The 16951-nt window shown below is 51.8% G+C and overlaps 14 protein-coding genes across 14 annotated transcripts; 2 read left to right on the top strand and 12 right to left on the bottom strand.

The window, feature by feature from the left end:
* Positions 1–38: 38 nt before the first annotated feature.
* On the bottom strand, positions 39–990 carry PPTG_23032 (hypothetical protein; the record flags this gene model as incomplete). The annotated part of the gene is made up of 2 exons (XM_008908046.1): positions 39–85; positions 159–990. The coding sequence occupies 2 exons, from the start codon at positions 988–990 to the stop codon at positions 39–41; spliced, it is 879 nt and encodes a 292-aa protein (XP_008906294.1).
* Positions 991–1174: 184 nt separating this feature from the next.
* On the bottom strand, positions 1175–1801 carry PPTG_12314 (hypothetical protein). Its single transcript, XM_008908045.1, has one exon. The coding sequence runs from the start codon at positions 1770–1772 to the stop codon at positions 1275–1277; it is 498 nt and encodes a 165-aa protein (XP_008906293.1). The 5' UTR covers positions 1773–1801; the 3' UTR covers positions 1175–1274.
* Positions 1802–2060: 259 nt separating this feature from the next.
* Positions 2061–2603, top strand: PPTG_12313 (hypothetical protein; the record flags this gene model as incomplete). Its single annotated transcript, XM_008908044.1, has 1 exon — positions 2061–2603. Exon 1 carries the CDS (start codon positions 2082–2084, stop codon positions 2601–2603), a length of 522 nt encoding a protein of 173 aa, XP_008906292.1. The 5' UTR covers positions 2061–2081.
* A 327-nt stretch (positions 2604–2930) lies between these two features.
* PPTG_12312 (hypothetical protein) lies at positions 2931–3391 on the top strand (the record flags this gene model as incomplete). Its single annotated transcript, XM_008908043.1, has 2 exons — positions 2931–3193; positions 3229–3391. 2 exons carry the CDS (start codon positions 2931–2933, stop codon positions 3389–3391), a joined length of 426 nt encoding a protein of 141 aa, XP_008906291.1.
* Positions 3392–3551: 160 nt separating this feature from the next.
* On the bottom strand, positions 3552–4946 carry PPTG_12311 (hypothetical protein; the record flags this gene model as incomplete). The annotated part of the gene is made up of 1 exon (XM_008908042.1): positions 3552–4946. The coding sequence occupies one exon, from the start codon at positions 4944–4946 to the stop codon at positions 3552–3554; it is 1395 nt and encodes a 464-aa protein (XP_008906290.1).
* A 63-nt stretch (positions 4947–5009) lies between these two features.
* On the bottom strand, positions 5010–6245 carry PPTG_12310 (hypothetical protein). The gene has a single exon (XM_008908041.1). The coding sequence runs from the start codon at positions 6191–6193 to the stop codon at positions 5060–5062; it is 1134 nt and encodes a 377-aa protein (XP_008906289.1). The 5' UTR covers positions 6194–6245; the 3' UTR covers positions 5010–5059.
* Positions 6246–6348: 103 nt separating this feature from the next.
* Positions 6349–7010, bottom strand: PPTG_12309 (hypothetical protein). Its single transcript, XM_008908040.1, has one exon. The coding sequence runs from the start codon at positions 6974–6976 to the stop codon at positions 6380–6382; it is 597 nt and encodes a 198-aa protein (XP_008906288.1). The 5' UTR covers positions 6977–7010; the 3' UTR covers positions 6349–6379.
* An 87-nt stretch (positions 7011–7097) lies between these two features.
* PPTG_12308 (hypothetical protein) lies at positions 7098–8465 on the bottom strand. Its single transcript, XM_008908039.1, has one exon. The coding sequence runs from the start codon at positions 8398–8400 to the stop codon at positions 7237–7239; it is 1164 nt and encodes a 387-aa protein (XP_008906287.1). The 5' UTR covers positions 8401–8465; the 3' UTR covers positions 7098–7236.
* A 228-nt stretch (positions 8466–8693) lies between these two features.
* PPTG_23031 (hypothetical protein) lies at positions 8694–9230 on the bottom strand (the record flags this gene model as incomplete). Its single annotated transcript, XM_008908038.1, has 1 exon — positions 8694–9230. One exon carries the CDS (start codon positions 9228–9230, stop codon positions 8781–8783), a length of 450 nt encoding a protein of 149 aa, XP_008906286.1. The 3' UTR covers positions 8694–8780.
* Positions 9231–9485: 255 nt separating this feature from the next.
* Positions 9486–10058, bottom strand: PPTG_23030 (hypothetical protein; the record flags this gene model as incomplete). The annotated part of the gene is made up of 1 exon (XM_008908037.1): positions 9486–10058. The coding sequence occupies one exon, from the start codon at positions 10056–10058 to the stop codon at positions 9486–9488; it is 573 nt and encodes a 190-aa protein (XP_008906285.1).
* Positions 10059–10533: 475 nt separating this feature from the next.
* PPTG_12306 (hypothetical protein) lies at positions 10534–11903 on the bottom strand (the record flags this gene model as incomplete). The annotated part of the gene is made up of 1 exon (XM_008908036.1): positions 10534–11903. A coding segment is annotated over one exon (1370 nt), but the record flags the coding sequence as incomplete, so codon positions are not given.
* Positions 11904–12281: 378 nt separating this feature from the next.
* On the bottom strand, positions 12282–13364 carry PPTG_12305 (hypothetical protein). The gene has a single exon (XM_008908035.1). It carries the CDS (start codon positions 13323–13325, stop codon positions 12393–12395), a length of 933 nt encoding a protein of 310 aa, XP_008906283.1. The 5' UTR covers positions 13326–13364; the 3' UTR covers positions 12282–12392.
* A 126-nt stretch (positions 13365–13490) lies between these two features.
* PPTG_12304 (hypothetical protein) lies at positions 13491–14452 on the bottom strand. The gene has a single exon (XM_008908034.1). The coding sequence runs from the start codon at positions 14329–14331 to the stop codon at positions 13879–13881; it is 453 nt and encodes a 150-aa protein (XP_008906282.1). The 5' UTR covers positions 14332–14452; the 3' UTR covers positions 13491–13878.
* Positions 14453–14984: 532 nt separating this feature from the next.
* On the bottom strand, positions 14985–15800 carry PPTG_12303 (hypothetical protein; the record flags this gene model as incomplete). Its single annotated transcript, XM_008908033.1, has 1 exon — positions 14985–15800. The coding sequence occupies one exon, from the start codon at positions 15798–15800 to the stop codon at positions 14985–14987; it is 816 nt and encodes a 271-aa protein (XP_008906281.1).
* Between the last annotated feature and the right edge of the window lie 1151 nt (positions 15801–16951).

The following is a 16951-nucleotide window of genomic DNA, read 5'->3' as shown; positions in this document are numbered from 1 at the left end:
TTGGAGTATCGATTCACGCACACGTCGAGCGAGCTTCCCTAGTGTTGCTGGAGAAACTCCCTCTTCTCCGTTTGGCTGCAACTCACTGTTCTTGTACGATGAGAACGCGTTAAAAATGACATTTCCAACGTAATTATCAGGCAGCGGTGGGTCTAGACGTCGACGAGCGTTAACTCCAGTCGTAATTCTCACATCTTGACCATGACCACGAGCTCTGGATATCAAGACCGTGAAAAGTGCTGTGGTGGCGTCGACTGTGCTCACATAGGACAGCGCAGCGACATCGTCTTTTAATCCACCGCGAGTGGCTACTTCTTTGATTTTACTCATCATTTTAGGAGTAAAATGAAACAACTCATGAGTTGTAGCGGGTGGCACTTGAGCTCCATGTTTCGCTCCAGTTGTTACCTCAACACGAAACTCTGGATGTTGCATCTTCGACGGTTCACCAGTTCCCTTAAGTAAGTGTCGATCATGGTTTACTACTAGTCTCTGCTCCTTGTTCACGCCGCTGTAGTGCTGTCCCCACACCGCCATGAAGGTGAACATGGCTTCACCGTCAAACAGCGTGTGGCTAGTATTGATCCCAATAACCAGTCCTCCGTCCTCTAGCAATGTCCCCTTGACACAAATTAGCTCTGTTTCACCTCGTTTAATCGGCATTAAGTCCCATGATCGCTCCTTTATCGCCTGCTCCGTCGTCATGGGATTCCGTGGATTCGTCTCGAATAGGATCCCTGCTGCCCCCTTTTCAAGGGACTGTGCTGTCTGTTTCACATTGACACTCCCCGTTTTTGGGTCGACGTAGAGTTCTCCGATGAGAATTGGGTAGTCTTGCTCTACGAGGGATGTGAAGGATGACTGCAGCTTGTCGAGGTCGTATGGGGAGGAGGAAGGGGGGAAGATGTACAGGATCACGAAGCCGAAGCTCTGCATCACCGCGTCCATAGGCGACAGAGGCAGAAGAGTTTCGTCCGAAGTTGTGGTCATATTTACTGGTGTTGATTCGAACGTAAATATATGAATGGAGTGAGTGTATGAGGTGGTCGGTGGATCATTGCCGAAATTCACCGCAGGAAACGTTGCGCTCTTGTTCGGTGTGGGTACAGCGCATAAATCCTGTACGAGGTACTGACTTAAGTAGTTTGTGGTAAATTTGTTGGATACTGGTAATACTGGTAATTCGCAGATGTTTTAATGATGGCTACATTTAGGAAGGAATTGTTTCGTATTGTGTAACATACAAGTGTATCCATTTTGACTCGATGGTCTGTCTAAAGCATGGCTTCCTCGCCGTCACTGTCACTCTCTCCCTTCTCCTCTCTCTCCTTTTCCTCTTGCTCTTCTCTTTTCTTCACGGCCTTAATCCTTTCTTTCTCCCTTAACTCCACCATGAGTCCCTGCACCTGATGGCCCTTCCCCAGCGCCTCAGTCCGGTCTACGAAGTCCTCAAAGTTCAGTCCCGGGTACAAGTCGAAGGCCCATTGCTTGTACATTTTAACCAGCGACGCTAGTGCCTGTGCTTCGCGGCCCGATACATCGGCCGAGACCTGGTACGGGAATGTGCGGTGCACCTTCTTGAAACCCTCGGCCGAGGCCAGATGCGACTCTCGGAGCAGGTTTCTCCGCCGCTTCTGGGTCACCACAGGCGCATCCGCGTTGCCAGCGTCATCTCCGCCGTCTTGTGTAGCTGGTGCAGCATCAGCAGTGGCGCTAGAGGCGTCGTCGTGCCGAGCCAGGTCCTCATCGCGTTCCCATCCACGTGACGCCATTTTTTAACGATGGCTGCAGTTTTTAGCGCGAAATGATCGAGTTTGAAGGGATTTCTAATGGTGTGGCGCACATACTGTAGCCATAGACCCAAGTTGAAGTGAAAAATGTACCCAATATCAAACGTTGAAGTGGCAAGTACGAAGTTGCGGCCTTCGTCGTTCGGTGTTCGTCGCCCATAGCGTTCAACATGTCGGTGTTGGGCTTTTACTGTTCGTTGTCCACCCGTTTCTTCGTGTGGTGAACCATGTCGCCACTTATTAATCGTTCTCACTTATTAATCTGTTGCCTTCGACTCACATCAAGTCAAGATGAAGATCTCCTCTCTGCTTCTGTCCGTGGCTATTGCAACATCAAGCTCGACGCTCGTTCTTGCGGCTGAGTGTACAACGGACGACCTCACCGCCATCTCCAACCTCTACAACTCCGCCATGTCCGACGGCACCGCCGCATGTCCGGATGTGACCGCGGCCAACGACGCCACCTCGGCGAACTACTGCACCTCGGACTGCTTGGAGTTCATGACCAATATGCTTGACGAACTGCCAGATTGTTCCAGTGGTGGTGTCAACATGAGAGCGGGCATGCAAGCTGCCATTGACTACTGTGAGGCTGGGACGGCGGATACTTCAGACGTGTTGACTGGATCCACCGGAACTGCCGGGTCTTCCTCCCTCCGATCGGGCTCCTCGACGTCTAACACCGCCGAATCAACTAAAGTGACTGCTGACACGGTCCCGCCGGCAGCGGGAAGTTCGATGGCTTCATCAACCGGTATCACCGTTTCAAGCGTCCTGTTTGCAGTGACGGTATTCGGTGTAGCTGGGCTGTAAGACCTAAAAAAAAAAAAAAGAACCATTGTGCTTAGGTAGCAACGAAAACATTCGTAACATTCATAGCATCTACGCTTACATGTAGATATTGTGAATCGTAATGCTCAAAGTTCAACGCTTACATGTGGAGTTTTCTAGTTTCCATATTTTTTTTGTAAAGTTCGTCTATGGATTATAGAGCTTTCCACCAAAGTTCACTACCTTTTCACCCGCTTATATATCACCACCTTCTTCATTTTCCAATCTCCTTTGCCTACGACAGCACCGCTCGATAACATGAAGATCTCCGTTCTGTTCCTGACCTTTATCATCGCTGCATCAAGCTCAATGTTCGCTCATGCGGCTGAGTGTACCGAAGACGACTTCATCACGATTTCAGAAGTCTACCGTCAAGCCACGGCCGACGGAACTGCTTCGTGTCCGGATTTGACGGCGGCGCCGGATGCCGCCGACTACTGCAGCTACACTGAGTGTCTGAGATACATGACCAGCATGCTCGACGATCTACCGGACTGCACAAGTGCCGGCGTCAGCATCAAAGAAGGTCTACAAGCTGCCATCGACATCTGTGACGGCGGAACCACCGACATGTCGGATATCGTTACCGCCTCATCCAGCTCGACAGACTCGACACCCACTACCGACACGTCTTCGAGTTCTACATCCGCGACCAACACTGCGTCTTCTTCCAGTGCGGTCCAACCAACGGTCTCTCCGTCGGATTCGACCACAAGCGACAAGATCACGGCGGACGCGGCGTCGGGAAGCTCGTCTGCTTCGTCGATTAGTCTTGCCATCCCGGGCGTTGGTGTCGCTATGATGGCTGTCATCTTTGCGATTGGTATGTGAGGAGACTCATTAAACTTTTCATAATGCATTCGTTCTTCCCTTTAACCCAAGAGCTAAAACAACTGGCAGACGCCTCGTGAGACTCTACCTCTGCATGCGTTACAGCGTAGAACGCAGTGATTTTTCGTCGCCTTCGTGAAGATACGACACTTGAGCGAAGAGTTCTTTGAGCTTTTCCATTGCAGTGCATTCTAGGAAAACCAGCACGTCCACTCCAGGGCTGTTTCTCGGTGGTTCGCTTAGAATCACAAAGCCGTCGAAGGGGAGACGGGGAACAGAGACAAGCGATGGATGCATCCCCTTAAACTCCGCCTCATACATGCCCGTACGCACCCACGACGTGTACATGATGTCCGGTCCAAAGACGAAGTTGGTGGCCGGTTGAACAGCCGATAGATTGGTCTGCTCTGTCATAAAGTTGATAGCGTCACGTAGATACTCGTTGTCACTCTGACGGATGGAACCGCGCACACGTTGAGCCAGCTTCACCAATGTATCTTGAGAGACGACCTCTTCGCTAGCCTTCAATTCATCGGACTTGTACGACGATAACGCGCTGAAGATGACGTTTCCAGCGTAGTTTTCCGGCATCCGCGGGGTCAGACGACCTCGAGCATTCACAGCAGTCGTCACCTTGACGTCCTGACCGTGTCCACGCGCTTGAGATATCAAAGCCGTGAAGAGTCCCGTGATGGCGTCGATAGTGCTCACATACGATGGATCAGACGGAGTTGTCGACTCTCCATGCGTTGCTACGTTCTTGATCTTCTTCATCATACTAGGAGTAAAATGGAAGCGATGTTGAGTGGTAGGAGGCGGTACTGGAGCTTCAGTATCATGGACTGCAGACTGAACGCCGACAACTTGGACCTCCGCATGATTGAGCTTCGACGGCTCACCCGTTCCTTGTAGCAAGTGTCGGTCGTGGTTTACCACTAAGCGGTCCTGTTTGTTGAGATCGCTGTAGTGCTGACCCCACGCTTTCATGAAGGTGAACATTCCTTCTCCGTCAAGCAGCGTGTGACTGGCATCCACGCCAACAACGAGTCCTCCGTCTGACAAAAGCGTTCCCTTGACGCAGATAAGTTCCATCGGGGCTCTCGGGGTGGGCATCAGCTCCCACGAGAGCGTCTGCATTGCGTCTTCCGTCATCAATGAGCTGCTTGGGTTCGTCTCAAAGCGAATTCCTTGAGCTCCTTTCTCTCTCGCTTGTGCTGTTTGCTTCACACTCACAACACCCGTCTGTGCGTCCATGTGTAGCTCACCGATGAGAACGGGGTAGTCTTCATTCACAAGAGTGATGAAAGAGGTTTGCAACTTGCTGAGGTCATAGCCAGTAGACGGTGGGAAAATATACAGCAGCATGACTCCCAGTTGGTGCATCATCGCATCCAGAGGAGACAAAGGCAGCAGGATCTCCTCACATCCAGCTAACTCGTTAGCGCCCTCAGGTGTCAACGGCAACGGCAGCTCTTCGCTTTGCGTCGGCGGCATCTGTAATCACTAGAGAGGAATGCGTAATGAGAGCGCTGTGAGGACACGAGCCTCACGTTGCAATGGACGTAAACACAGCAAATCTCAGCATTAATTCATACCAAGTCAATCTCCTAGAGCTGCATAGCTAGAGCCACTAGAGCAACCAACGTAGCTGTCCACACAGTATACCCTTGGCTTGCACCGCTATCTGTCTGTGCGCTGCTGTCTCCGAGCGAGTTGTCCTCTGACGCTGACGCCACGGTCGAGTCGTAGTCAGGGTCGCAGGAGACGGATGAGTTGACTGTCGCGTTGAGGATGTCTGAGTAGTGGAAACTGAAGGAAATGTTGACGGGATTGACGATCCATTCGCACTGGTACCAACTGCCACTCAGCGATTCTCGGTGGTTTTTGTGGTTAAAGTAGCACCTCGGTACGTCGTATCCGAGTCGTCGAGCGAGTCGGCCGCACGGCGAAGCGCAGTCGGCGTTCACGTGGATGTCATAGGCGCAGATGGACGCGTCGTACATGCACGACTCGTTAGTTGCTACTGTCAAGTAGAAGGCCACAGTCTCTTCGATCTCCTCAGCCGTACAATTCGGGTCTACAGTCGTCACGCCGGCCGCGGACCCTAAGAGGTTGTCGACTGAATCGACGTAGACGCTGATGTTTGTGGCGTTGTCCAGCATCTCGCAGTAGCTGAACTGTGTTGCAATATCTTGCTTCTTGTTTCTGTTTTCGTTCGATAATTGATAGTTGCAATTTGGTAAGGACTGAGCAAAGCTGTGTACGGTTTCGGCGCATGTTGAGGTGCACGGGGTGTCGATGATGATGCTGTACTGCTCGATGGTCGTGGAGCTGGCACATGTGCCGTTCGCTGCTTCGTAGAACGCATTGAATGTGGCTTCAGCTTGGGAGCTCGTACAGTTGGTTGACGAAGCTGTAGACGCGGGAGTCGGAGCTGGCGTGGCGCAAATGTCGAGAGATCGAAGGAGTTGGTCCTTCTCAGTCGTTGAGAGTCCTGGTGACGTGCAGTTCGGAATGGTGTTGGCCAGATCGGTCATGACACCGACGCAATCTCTCGCTGAACACGGAGGGGTGATAAGGATCAAGATGTTGGTGCTGGCGTAGCTGGAGCAAGCGCTCGTAGCAGCAGCCGCGGCGTACGCGTCCGTGATGCTTTGGTTTTCTGCGCCGGTGCATTCAGCAGCGTCAACGCCATTAAAGCAGCAAAGCGCCCAGAGCAAGAAGAAAACCAGACGTTGCATAAGAGTGGAGTGGTGGAAACGAGAGATATTCGAGAGTGAAGAGAGACTCCTGCTTCATCCTACCCACTCATCTTATCAACCCTTTAATCTCTGGCTAGAACGTGGGACCCGGACGAAGTATGTCGGTGTTGATGTGCTTGAAGTGTACAGTTGCGGGAAAGTTACAAGATCGTGTATATATATTTTTTAAAACTGCAGCGCGATGCTTACCGCTGCAATAAATGCAGCGCCAATCCACGACATTTGAGTTCCCATCGCGGGAGAGTTGTCTACAAAGTCGCTATTGCTGTTCGACGACATCGAGACTTCGTCCATGACGGCACTGCCGGACGCAGAGGACGGTGTGAGGATTGTGATAGTCGAATTGGAATGGAAGCGAACCGCAACGGGATCGGACGCGTTTCTCTGGTCGCAGTGAGCGAGTGAAGCGTAGGCTTCCCATTTCTTGTTGCTGTTCTCGTAGTCTTTGAGGTAGTAGTTGCAGTCAGGAAGAGCTTCCTCTAGATTCTGCAGTACGGGTGTACACAACGAAGTGCATTCTGAACGCACTTCGACCTCGTACTTATCGACGGTAGACTCGTTAGCGCATGCGGTGTGCGCGGCCACGCCAATGTAGAGCTTCCGCATCACTATGGTCTCTTGCGTTGAACAGTTCCGTGTGGAGGGCGTCCAGTCCGAAACATTGAAAGACGACGAAGATCCCGAGGAAGACGACGACCAGGCCGACGTGAATGACAGGTTCACGAGTACAGCAAGCAGTACCAGCATTGACGAACGCTTCATGGTTATAAGGTGGAATCTAGTCGAGTGAGCGAAGAGTACCGTGGAAATGTCCTCCGTCCATTACTGCGACCTGAACAGTCCGTCAGCTGTCGGCATCGGGAGAGGACAAACCCCAAAGACATGGGCGTGCAAAGGCGCAGCTGTAGTATCAGCGAATACTCTGGCCATACGCTTCATTGCTTGAGGCATGGAGGCATGACGAATGTGGTTGAGCTGAATTTAATCGTTACCTCCAAACCGTTGGTGAGCTTAATCTACAGCTACAGTAGAGCTAATACAACCGCGAAAAACACTAGGCTAAACGTTTGACCGAGCTGCAGCGCTAAAGCGCTTGATGCGTCCGGCGTGGATGACCTTGTTGAGAGGAACAACGTCGTGCTGATGTAGTTGGCTTGGTTCGTCACTTTGCAGTAGTCGATCTTCTCCAGCAGTGCAGTTTTCATATTCGACGATCCGTGGTCGTAGTAGCAGTTGGGGATATCACCCGCTAGTAGTTGGAGCCTCGAGGCACACGACGACGCACACTTGGTGTAGATATACACAGTGTAATCGGTGATAGAGACATCGGGTGCGCAGGCAGAGCTCTTGGCCGCTCGAGTGTACAAGCTCTCGAGGTTTGAGATCTGCGACTCCGTACAGCTCGTATTAGAACTGGTAGCAGCCGGAGACGGAGTGGATGACGAGGAACCACCACTCCAATCAACAGATCCGGCCGTGGATGAAGGCACAGTCGTTGCTGTTGACGTCTCACTAGCATCACCACCCGGACGAGGAGCAAGCGACGACAACGGGGCAAGGGTCTGGAACGGAGCGCTTGTTACAATCGGAGCAGTAGTGATCAGTGGAGCGGCAGTGGGTGGCGTCACGAACGGGGCGTCCGTCTCGATGAGATCGTTCCCGTTACAGGCCGTCATTGCATTCTGCACCTCAATCTTGTTGTTCACCCCACTGACCGTACAGTCCGGAAGCTGTTCACCGACTTGTTCCATCACGGCGACGCACGACCGGGCAGTGCACGGCGCACTAACAAAGGTGTCGCCAACGGCATATTGCGCGCATGCCGACGTCGTCGCTGCTCCTTTCCAGATGCCCAGACTGGTCTGCCATTCTGCTTCCGTGCACTCAGCAGCATTGACGAGATTGTCTAGTCTGGTTGAGGAGACAGCGACTGCCAACAAGATGGTTCGGTAGAGTTTCAACATGACAAATGTCGAGACGAATCCTTGAAAAGCCTTCGCAAATTGGATGTCCGCGACTGCGGTGTCGCTGGGGATTTGGAGAATGAAGTGCCAAGTCGTCGAGCTCACGCGGTGAGCAGTTTGACGTACGACTGGATTGGTGTACCATGCAGCTGGGAGAGTCTCGGATGTACCCGTTGAGTTCCCAATCTGTTCGTAAGAAATAGTGCGGATCTTTGACCACATGGTCAGTTGTTTTGCTGTTTGAAATTGACACGCGAAATCGACTGGAGGCGCGGCCAGGAAGTCAGATTTGCGTGCCAGAATGTTGCAGTGGAACTGAAAATCCCCACGATTTTCTCTAGACGCAACGTCGCCATGTGTTTGCTGTGCAAATTAAACTAAAGTGGCACTACACTTTGATGCAAGGAAATGATAAGAGGGTCCTCTGTGCCGCAACCGATTGCAGTGCAACATGTTTGCTGGGTTGAAACTTTCAACCCAGCATACTTTTGACTTGAAAGTCTAAAAGTTGAATGCTATGAATGATGTTCACGATAAAGGCTGTGGCTACACTGATGCTATTCTCTCACCTAGAGAAATACTGCATGAAGACCGGTGGGGAGTTAAGCTAGAATAATTGCAATTTGAAGAAGTAAGAAGGACCACATTTGATCAATGCCAACAAAGGTCTGCGATAGCCGAGCACTGGACGCAATCCCCACAGTTGATGAATCCAAAGTCTCATCGGCCGGATCTCCCGACAGGAGGGGCTCTGTGTCGGATTCGCTCGAGGAAGTGGATGAAGCGAACTTGATCGGGCTGTCCGGGTAGATGGTAACGCTAATGTGATAGCTGGAAGATTCCCCACAGTCATCAAGCTCCTCGAGCACGTCTTGCTTCTTGTTCATAAACTCGTAGTAATAGTAGCAGTTGGGCAGTGCTTCAGCCAAGTCCTTGATCTTATCGGCACATTCTGAGTCGCATGAGGTGAGTATGTAGACACTGTAGCCATTAACAGTGGAGTCGGCGGCGCATGCATCACTTGTAGCTGTAGACACGTACAGATCCCACATGTCATTGACCTCAGTGGTCGTACAGCCTGTGCTCGAAGCGAAGCCGTCGACGCCGGCGTAGGTGATGACGAGATTATATCAGAGCTTGACGCTGCCGTCGGCGTGCTGGAATCCACTTCGGCCGCAGCATCCATACAGACGCTGAGGTTGTCTGTCAGCTCCGCCTTTTGGTTTGAGCCGTCGTACAGACAATCAGGTAGATCAGCTGTGAGCTGCACCAACACATCGATACAGTCCGTAGCTGAGCACGGTGTGTCAAAGGTTACCAAGAGCGACGAAGAGGACGAGTGCGGTGAGCATGCGGACGTGGCGGCTGCTGCGTGTGTACTCATCCGTCGTACAGTCCGTAGTGGACGACGACATAGATGTTGACGTCGTAGATGTTGGAGTTATTGGAGCTTCTGTCACGGTCGTGGGAGATCCAGCGTCTTCTGTGTTCCCTCCGTTGCAGACTGTGAGCGCGTTCTGCAGCTCGATCTTGTTGCTGACCCCGCTGAATGTGCAGGACGGCAGGTTCTCGGCCACGCCTTCCATAACGCCCACACAGTCGGTCGCAGTGCATGGCGCATTGATGTAGACGGGATTCGTTGCCACCACGTACTGTGCACAGGCGGACGTGGCGGCAGCGTCTTCCCAGAGCGAGTTGGCGTAGGTCGCTTCCGAGTCGGTACACTCGGCCGCGTTAGTGACCGAAGAGAGCGATGCCAACGATAGCAGAAGAGCCGTGACTGGCAAACGCATCGAGTGCTTGGTGGAGGATAAAGGAGACGTGAGTGGTGTCGAAGTAATTCGAGAGTGAGCAATCTGATGCGTGAGCAAGGCGTACATGTATGTCGGGGAAGATAGTGTATCCATTGATCACGTTGAAGTTGGTTTTCACTTTGGATTTGTAAATTGATTCGTAGAGCTCGAACAGCACACCGGCGACGACTACAAAAGGATGGGGCACAATGAAGCTAGCTCTTCAACAAGTGGCAACAATGAGCAATGGGTTGAATAGAGCAGCGCTTTTGCGAAAGCATTATAGATGTAGAGGCTTCGAACTGTTGATCTTGCTGTAGGCTAAAGTTCACATTGTATTCGACAGCTGATCGCTCTTAAATGCATAATCACAAGTCAAACGTGGCGCTTTTGATTATAAATGTAGCTCTGCGGTGACGTGTACCTTGGTAAACACACGTAGCAACATCCAGGATAAGTTCACAAGGAGCTTCATTTGCTAAAGACGGTCAACATGCACATGAAACACTATAGTGGCGGCAGTAACGCGCTCTTCAATCGTGAGATTGAGAGACTCTGGTCCTTAGAAAGCTGGGATGAACGCAATTAGAAGACTGAGGAAAGACCATGCTTGATAAATGCGAGCAGAGGTCATCGGTGGCGCCGCATCATTACCCCAACTGCCAACAGTTGGATCCTGGGTCGTCTCGGTCGAATTCTCCGACACTTGTGTATCAAACCCGGGCGTGTTCGACGATGTGGGTGCAGGGGAGTTAGTCGGACTCTCCGAATTGGTCGAGGACGTGGATGACGCTAACGGCCTCGAACTCTCCGACTCGATCCAGACGTTGAGATTGTTGGTGAAGGACTCCTCGCAGTCAATAAGCCCCTCGAGCACTTCTTGCTTCTTGTTGATATAATCGTAGTTATAGTAACAATTGGGTAGCGTTTCAGCCAGGTACTTGATCGTGTCCACACATTCCGAGTCGCATGACGTGAATATGAAGACGCTGTAGCCATTGACAGTAGAGTCGCTGACACATTCGTCGCTTGTAGCAGCATAAATGTACAATTCCCACATATCATTGACCTCTGAGGGGCTACAGCTCTCGTCAGAAGCTGTTGATGCCGGCGTAGGTGACGACGATGTTGTATCATCGCTTGACGTTGCTGTCGGTGTGGCGGAATCTACCGCGGCTTCAGCATCATCCAAACAAACGCCGAGATTGTCTGTCAGCTCCGTCTTCTGGTTTGAGCCGTCGTACAGACAATCAGGTAGATCAGCCGCGAGCTGCACCATAACATCGATGCAGTCTGTTGCCGAGCACGGAGTGTCGAAGGTTACTAGGAGCGACGAGGAGGACGAGTACGGTGAGCACGCAGAGGTGGCGGCGGCTTCATCGTACAGATCTTCTGTGCTGTACTCCTGATCAAGCGTGCAGTCCGTAGTGGACAACGACGTCGATGGAGAAGTTGTTGAAGTCGTTGGTGGTTCCGTCACAAACGTGGGAGATCCAGCGTCTTCAATATCTCCGCCGTTACAGACCGTGAGTGCGTTTTGCAACTCAATCTTGTTGCTGACTCCATCGAACGTGCAAGAGGGTAGGCCCTCGGCCACAGCCTCCACAACGGCCAAGCAATCAGTGTCACTGCACGGGGCGTCTATGGAGACAGGATCTGTTGACACTACGTATTCCTTGCAGGCTGACGTCTCCGCAGCACCTTCCCAGAGCATATCGGCGAAGGCCGCCTCCGAGTCGGTACACTCGGCTGCGTCCGTGACCGAAGAGAGCAACGCCAGCGAAAGCAGAATGGTCAAGAGTGGCAGACGCATTGGCTGCTTGGGTAGAAGACAGATGAGACTTGAGTGGTGTCGAAACAATTCGAGAGTGAGCGATTGACGAGCTAGCAATGCCGCCGGGCGGAGAAAGTGTATCCATCCATTCATCATGTTGAAGTCGACTTTCATTGGGATTTGGTTCGAACAGCACGATCTAAAACCGTGCGGTACGTCCAGGGGTGTGTGCCGCTGTCTAGCTCTTGAACAAATAGTCAAGTGCACCGGCAATGGGTTCAAATACCAGTGCAACGCTCGTATCGGTTAACTGCGGCGGGAGCTCCAGGTCGTGGTGTACCAGTACTACTGCTACTAGTAGCCTTGCTATGAACCATAGCCTATGGTGACAGAAATTTCGCTTGTGCGGATGCCTACCAAGCAACAATTCTTTTCGTCAATGCGTGTAGTGAGCTACTATGCCGTGACGTCTTGTGCTCAAATGAAACAAACGAACTTTCTGTGACCTACTATCTTGCTGGGATGACGTGAGCGTGGACCATATTGGAGACTCCGCTATCTCTCAAGCGAAAAAATAATGAAATATGAACGCAATGACACATACATATCAGTCTGCGAATTGAGAAGCTTCGTCCTATTACCGGCAGTTAGTTCAGGAAGGCCACAATGATTGCAGCCGTCAGCGAAACCCACGGGAGAATATTTCTATCGCGTGGTGGGGCAGCATTACTCCCGCTTGCAACGTTGGACGAGTCCAGGGTGTTGTCCGACTGATTGTCTCCCGAGTTAAGTTGCTCCGATCCTGAAGCGCTGTCACCTGCCATGGGAGCATTGGACCCGGACGAGGACGAAAACCCCGCAGCGCTACCAAATCCGCTGGCGGCGGACGAGTAGTTAACAGCGTTGTCGGGCAACAGTGAGATACTGACGGAGGTCGCACCCCCATCGCATCCGTCGAGCTGATTCATAACGTACTGCTTCTTGTTAATATACTCGAAGTCGTAGAAGCAATCCGGTAGCTCGTTAGCCAAGGTCTTGATTGCTTCCGTGCACTTCGAGTTGCACTGCGCTATAATGTCGATATTCCCAGGGTTGTAAACGGAGTCTGATTCGCATTCTTCGCCTGTAGCTGTCGCCACGTACAGATTCCACATTCTGATAATCTCCGAAGTATCGCAGTACGAATCCATTGATATGGTCGTCGCTGCCGGTGTTAGCGCTGATGATGAAGACGAAGTCGATGGAGCATCAGTAGCTTCCACCAGGGACCCAGCGTCCCTAGTGTCGCCTCCATTACAAGCTGTGAGTGCATTTTGGACTTCGATTTTGATGTTGATGCCGCTGACCGTGCAGTCGGGGAGATCCCTGGCCACCCCTTCCACGACAGCGACACAGTCGGTAGCTGTACACGGCGCGTTCACCAAGACGGGATTCGTCTGCGTCAGGTACGGCGCGCAGGCTGAATTCTCAGCAGCTTCAGCCCAGGTGGACGCGGCGGAAACAGTTTGGGCGTCGGTGCACTCGGCGGCTTCACCAGTCCAGAAGAGCAAGGCGCAGGACAGCAGCAAAGCAGCAATCATTGTTCGAGTCGGTGGAGACTTGTGCACGGCGATGTTAGTTCGGTGGAGACTTGTGCACGGCGATGTTAGTTCGAGAATGAGCTGCTCGAAAAATCGATATATGTTTCCAGCGTTGAAATGGGTTCCACCGTTTTCTTCATCCGACTCTTGATCAAATAACAGAACGGTGGAATTAGAAGTTATGGAAGTTATCCGACTTAGACGCCTAATGCAGCACTTGTTCATTCTAACTGGAAAGCATATATCTGTACGACAACCTTCTCGCCGGCGGCACTACAAAGGAACATCCTCCAGGTTTCCACGGTCGAAAGGCGATTGTCTTGCTCACAAATTCTGACATTCATCCGAGAAGTCGAAAGTTGACCTCCGTTCTGCACTCATCGGCTCAGTGACATTGGAATGCAACGGTAACAAATTGTGGGTGTTATTTTTATTTATTCGTAGGCATTAGTGTAATTGAGTAACGATCGTACTAGAACTCTGCAAAAAGCATTATCCACACGGCCCCACGTTCGTCACCGTTCATGCAATGGTCCTAGCAGCAAGTCGAAACTCACAAGAATCCCGAGAAGTAAAGAGCGACTGAGAGCTGGGCTACCACGACGCCCATAGCCATGACACCCTTCGAGGCACCCGATACAACCGATCCACTGCCTGTGCCGCTGGCTGACGCTGACTGGTCCAGCACCTCGTTCGTGCTGGCGCAGTATGTGATGACCGTCTGCAGTCCAGTCTTGCGGTCGAGCTCGTCTTCGCCTGTGCAGTCTGGCAGCTGATCCACTGCGTCACTGAGCTCCGCGAGGCAGTCGCTGTTCTGGCAGTAGTCGAGCGATGACACGCCCGAGTCGGCCACCAGATCCCCGCACGCAGTGCTGTTGGCCAGCTCAGTGTACACATTGTCAATGGTGGACTGCTCGTCGTCTGTACAGGTGGCGGCGTTGGCCGAAGATTGAAGCGCTACGAAGGCTACGAGGGTCACGGCGAAGATGTTGCGGAGGGGTGCCATTGTGATCGGGACTGGGGAGTTTGAGTTGTGTCGAGCCAGTCTGGGACTGCCAGTCTCTAGTGGCCGGGAAGGTTCCACGAAGCCATGGTAGCCTTTCACATGCGCTGTACCACACTGAAAAGTTCACATTTTTCGTTAAAAGCCGCAGTTGTCGATTAGTGGATGATACATTTTTGTAGACTGTACCGCATGCGGACCACAGTCGAAGGGTCAGTGTAGATATATCAGCGCTTTCCCCATCAAGAGTCTGACTCTCCACTCGAGATCGGGCAGCTTGCAGCGCTTGACCCATATATTACAAACAGGCATCAATCCTCGCACCCGGCGACGCGGCAGACACTACCATGTTGTCTACTTGCTTCGTGCATTACGCATGTTGTTCACAGCGTGGAGTTCACACGCCAGACTTGCGCTCGTCCAGCACTGACTCGATTCCTGTGAGAGTTTTTATATCTGCGAAAATCGATAGATATGGCTTCAACTTGGTGCCGCACAGGCAGAACCACGAGCTAGATCGAGTTGTGCTCGCCATATTAATACCTGGAACCAGTCCATTTGTGCTTGTATTTCTTAGACGCTATTTTCATTGCAACGCATTTGCTAATTCTGAACAAGACTATTGGCTTCGGTGTCTGATGAATATTTGCTCGCGATCACAAGCTAACCCACGCCAGCACGACAGTGAGGGTCAGCACACTCTCAAAATTGGAGCTGAACTCCACGAAAGTAGCCGCCGACTTTGTGGCGGGTATATCCGTTGCTTGTGAGTCCGCAGAAGACGTGGCTAGTGGTGTTTGAGTCGTCGCTGTGGGCACTGGCGATGTTGTCGTCGCAGCGGGCGTCGTCGTGTTCGGCAACGTCACACCAGCGTCGTCGCACAGCGCAACAGTGTCTCCAACCACTTTCTTGACATTGAGGCCTTCAAAGCTGCAGTTGGGCAGTCGAGCCTCCACGTTAGCCAAATACGCAACGCACGTGGGGTCGATGCAAAATGCCACACTCGTAGCGATGTGAGTTCGCACATTTCCACGGCAGTTTTCTCCGTTCTCCCCTTCCGTGTTAATATCGTTGATTATAGTGACCTCTTCGGCTGTGCAAATAGGGATCGCATCCGCTGCCCACTTAGACTTCCTAACAGCAAAGGCCGATCCAGAATCAGACCCGTCGCACCATGTCACCAAGTCGCCATATATTTCTGCAAGATTGCTGTCGTCCCTCTCGCAGTCAGGTGTGTCGGGAAGTAGCTCGCGCATGAGCTTCGTGCATGCACTCTCACAAAGCTCCGTCTTGGAAATGTCCCCGCTGCTGTTGAAGGAACTGCTCACGCAGTCAGGACTGTCGAAGTACGCCGCTGCTATACTTTTGATCTGCACTCGCTGAAGAAAGGTGCATGCCTTCGCAGTGACGTTCGGTACCAGCACTAAAGTCGCAGCTAGCATCACTACAGTGATGCTGTAGGTGGGCTGCATCAAGGTTTGGTGTATTTTAGCGATTGCTTGAATGCACGGCTGGAGATTTGAGCTTTCGAAGGAGAATTGAGAGTGTCGGTATCAAGCCGAAAGAATGAGCTATGGGTGGTCAGCACCACCGGATTCGAACCCATTTTCAACCATGCTGTGGTCTCCACTGGAAGATTTTACATGTATATTTGTCAGTACGAAGTGCTGCAGAGCAGATCGCAGGGGATTAATTAGTTATTCTTCGATTTTTGTCTTGAAATTTGTATTCAAAAACGTCCGTCACCCCTTCCTTTTGTACCAGGGCTGTACCACCATTCTTCCATCGATCTCAACTCCCTGCAGTTTTACAGTCGAAATTTCATAGCTTCTTAGTGCGCAGCAGGACTAAGGCCCGCGCCATTGCTCAGTTGAAAACATGCGTGGGCGTGCTGCTATAGAAGAACTGGCGTGTGAAGCTGCGCGAGAGTCGCTTGAACCGCGGGCGGCTTGGCAAACGCTGGCTGTACCCAGAGCCAGGGATCCCGAAAAATGCATTGACGGAAAATACAATACAATAACCGGGCTAACATTATTTACTTTCCTAAATATCCACATTAATACAATTATTCACGGATATAATCAGATTCCAGTAGTTACGAATTTTCAACTCAGCGCAGCCAGCCAGCTTTGGTTGGCTGCCTGTGATTGATCGAAACCCCAACGCCTTCAGACCTCACTTTCCATTTCTCCGATGGCAACGCAAAACTACACGAACGCCCGTATAGCAAGCTTCTACTACACGGCTGTGGTCGACGCCTTTGAGGAAACTGTTGAAGGCCTGTTCCGATGTCGTTGCGGGACGTTACGTCGTCAAGGACCCCGGACCGGCTACAGCAACCTAATTCAACACGTTCGGAGTCAGCATCCCGACTACGCCGACGTCATGCGGGAATCCGATGACGGACGCGGAACGCTGCAAGCGTGGATTCGTCAGCGCGCGAGAGACGTACACGGGTGGCTGGACTGGATTTTAACCAGTAACCTTCCACTTCAGTTTTGTGAAAACATGACTGCACGCCGGTACAATGTGAATATTGTTTTATTTCTGTACATTTCACCTGCTAATACTACTGTTTAGATACACTACGCTGGCTCCAATATCTGTTGAGACGCTCCATGCA

This window comes from Phytophthora parasitica (assembly GCF_000247585.1).
Source record: "Phytophthora parasitica INRA-310 unplaced genomic scaffold supercont2.28, whole genome shotgun sequence".
Taxonomy (NCBI): Eukaryota; Oomycota; class Peronosporomycetes; order Peronosporales; family Peronosporaceae; genus Phytophthora; species Phytophthora nicotianae.
This window is presented reverse-complemented; position numbering and strand designations above follow the sequence as displayed.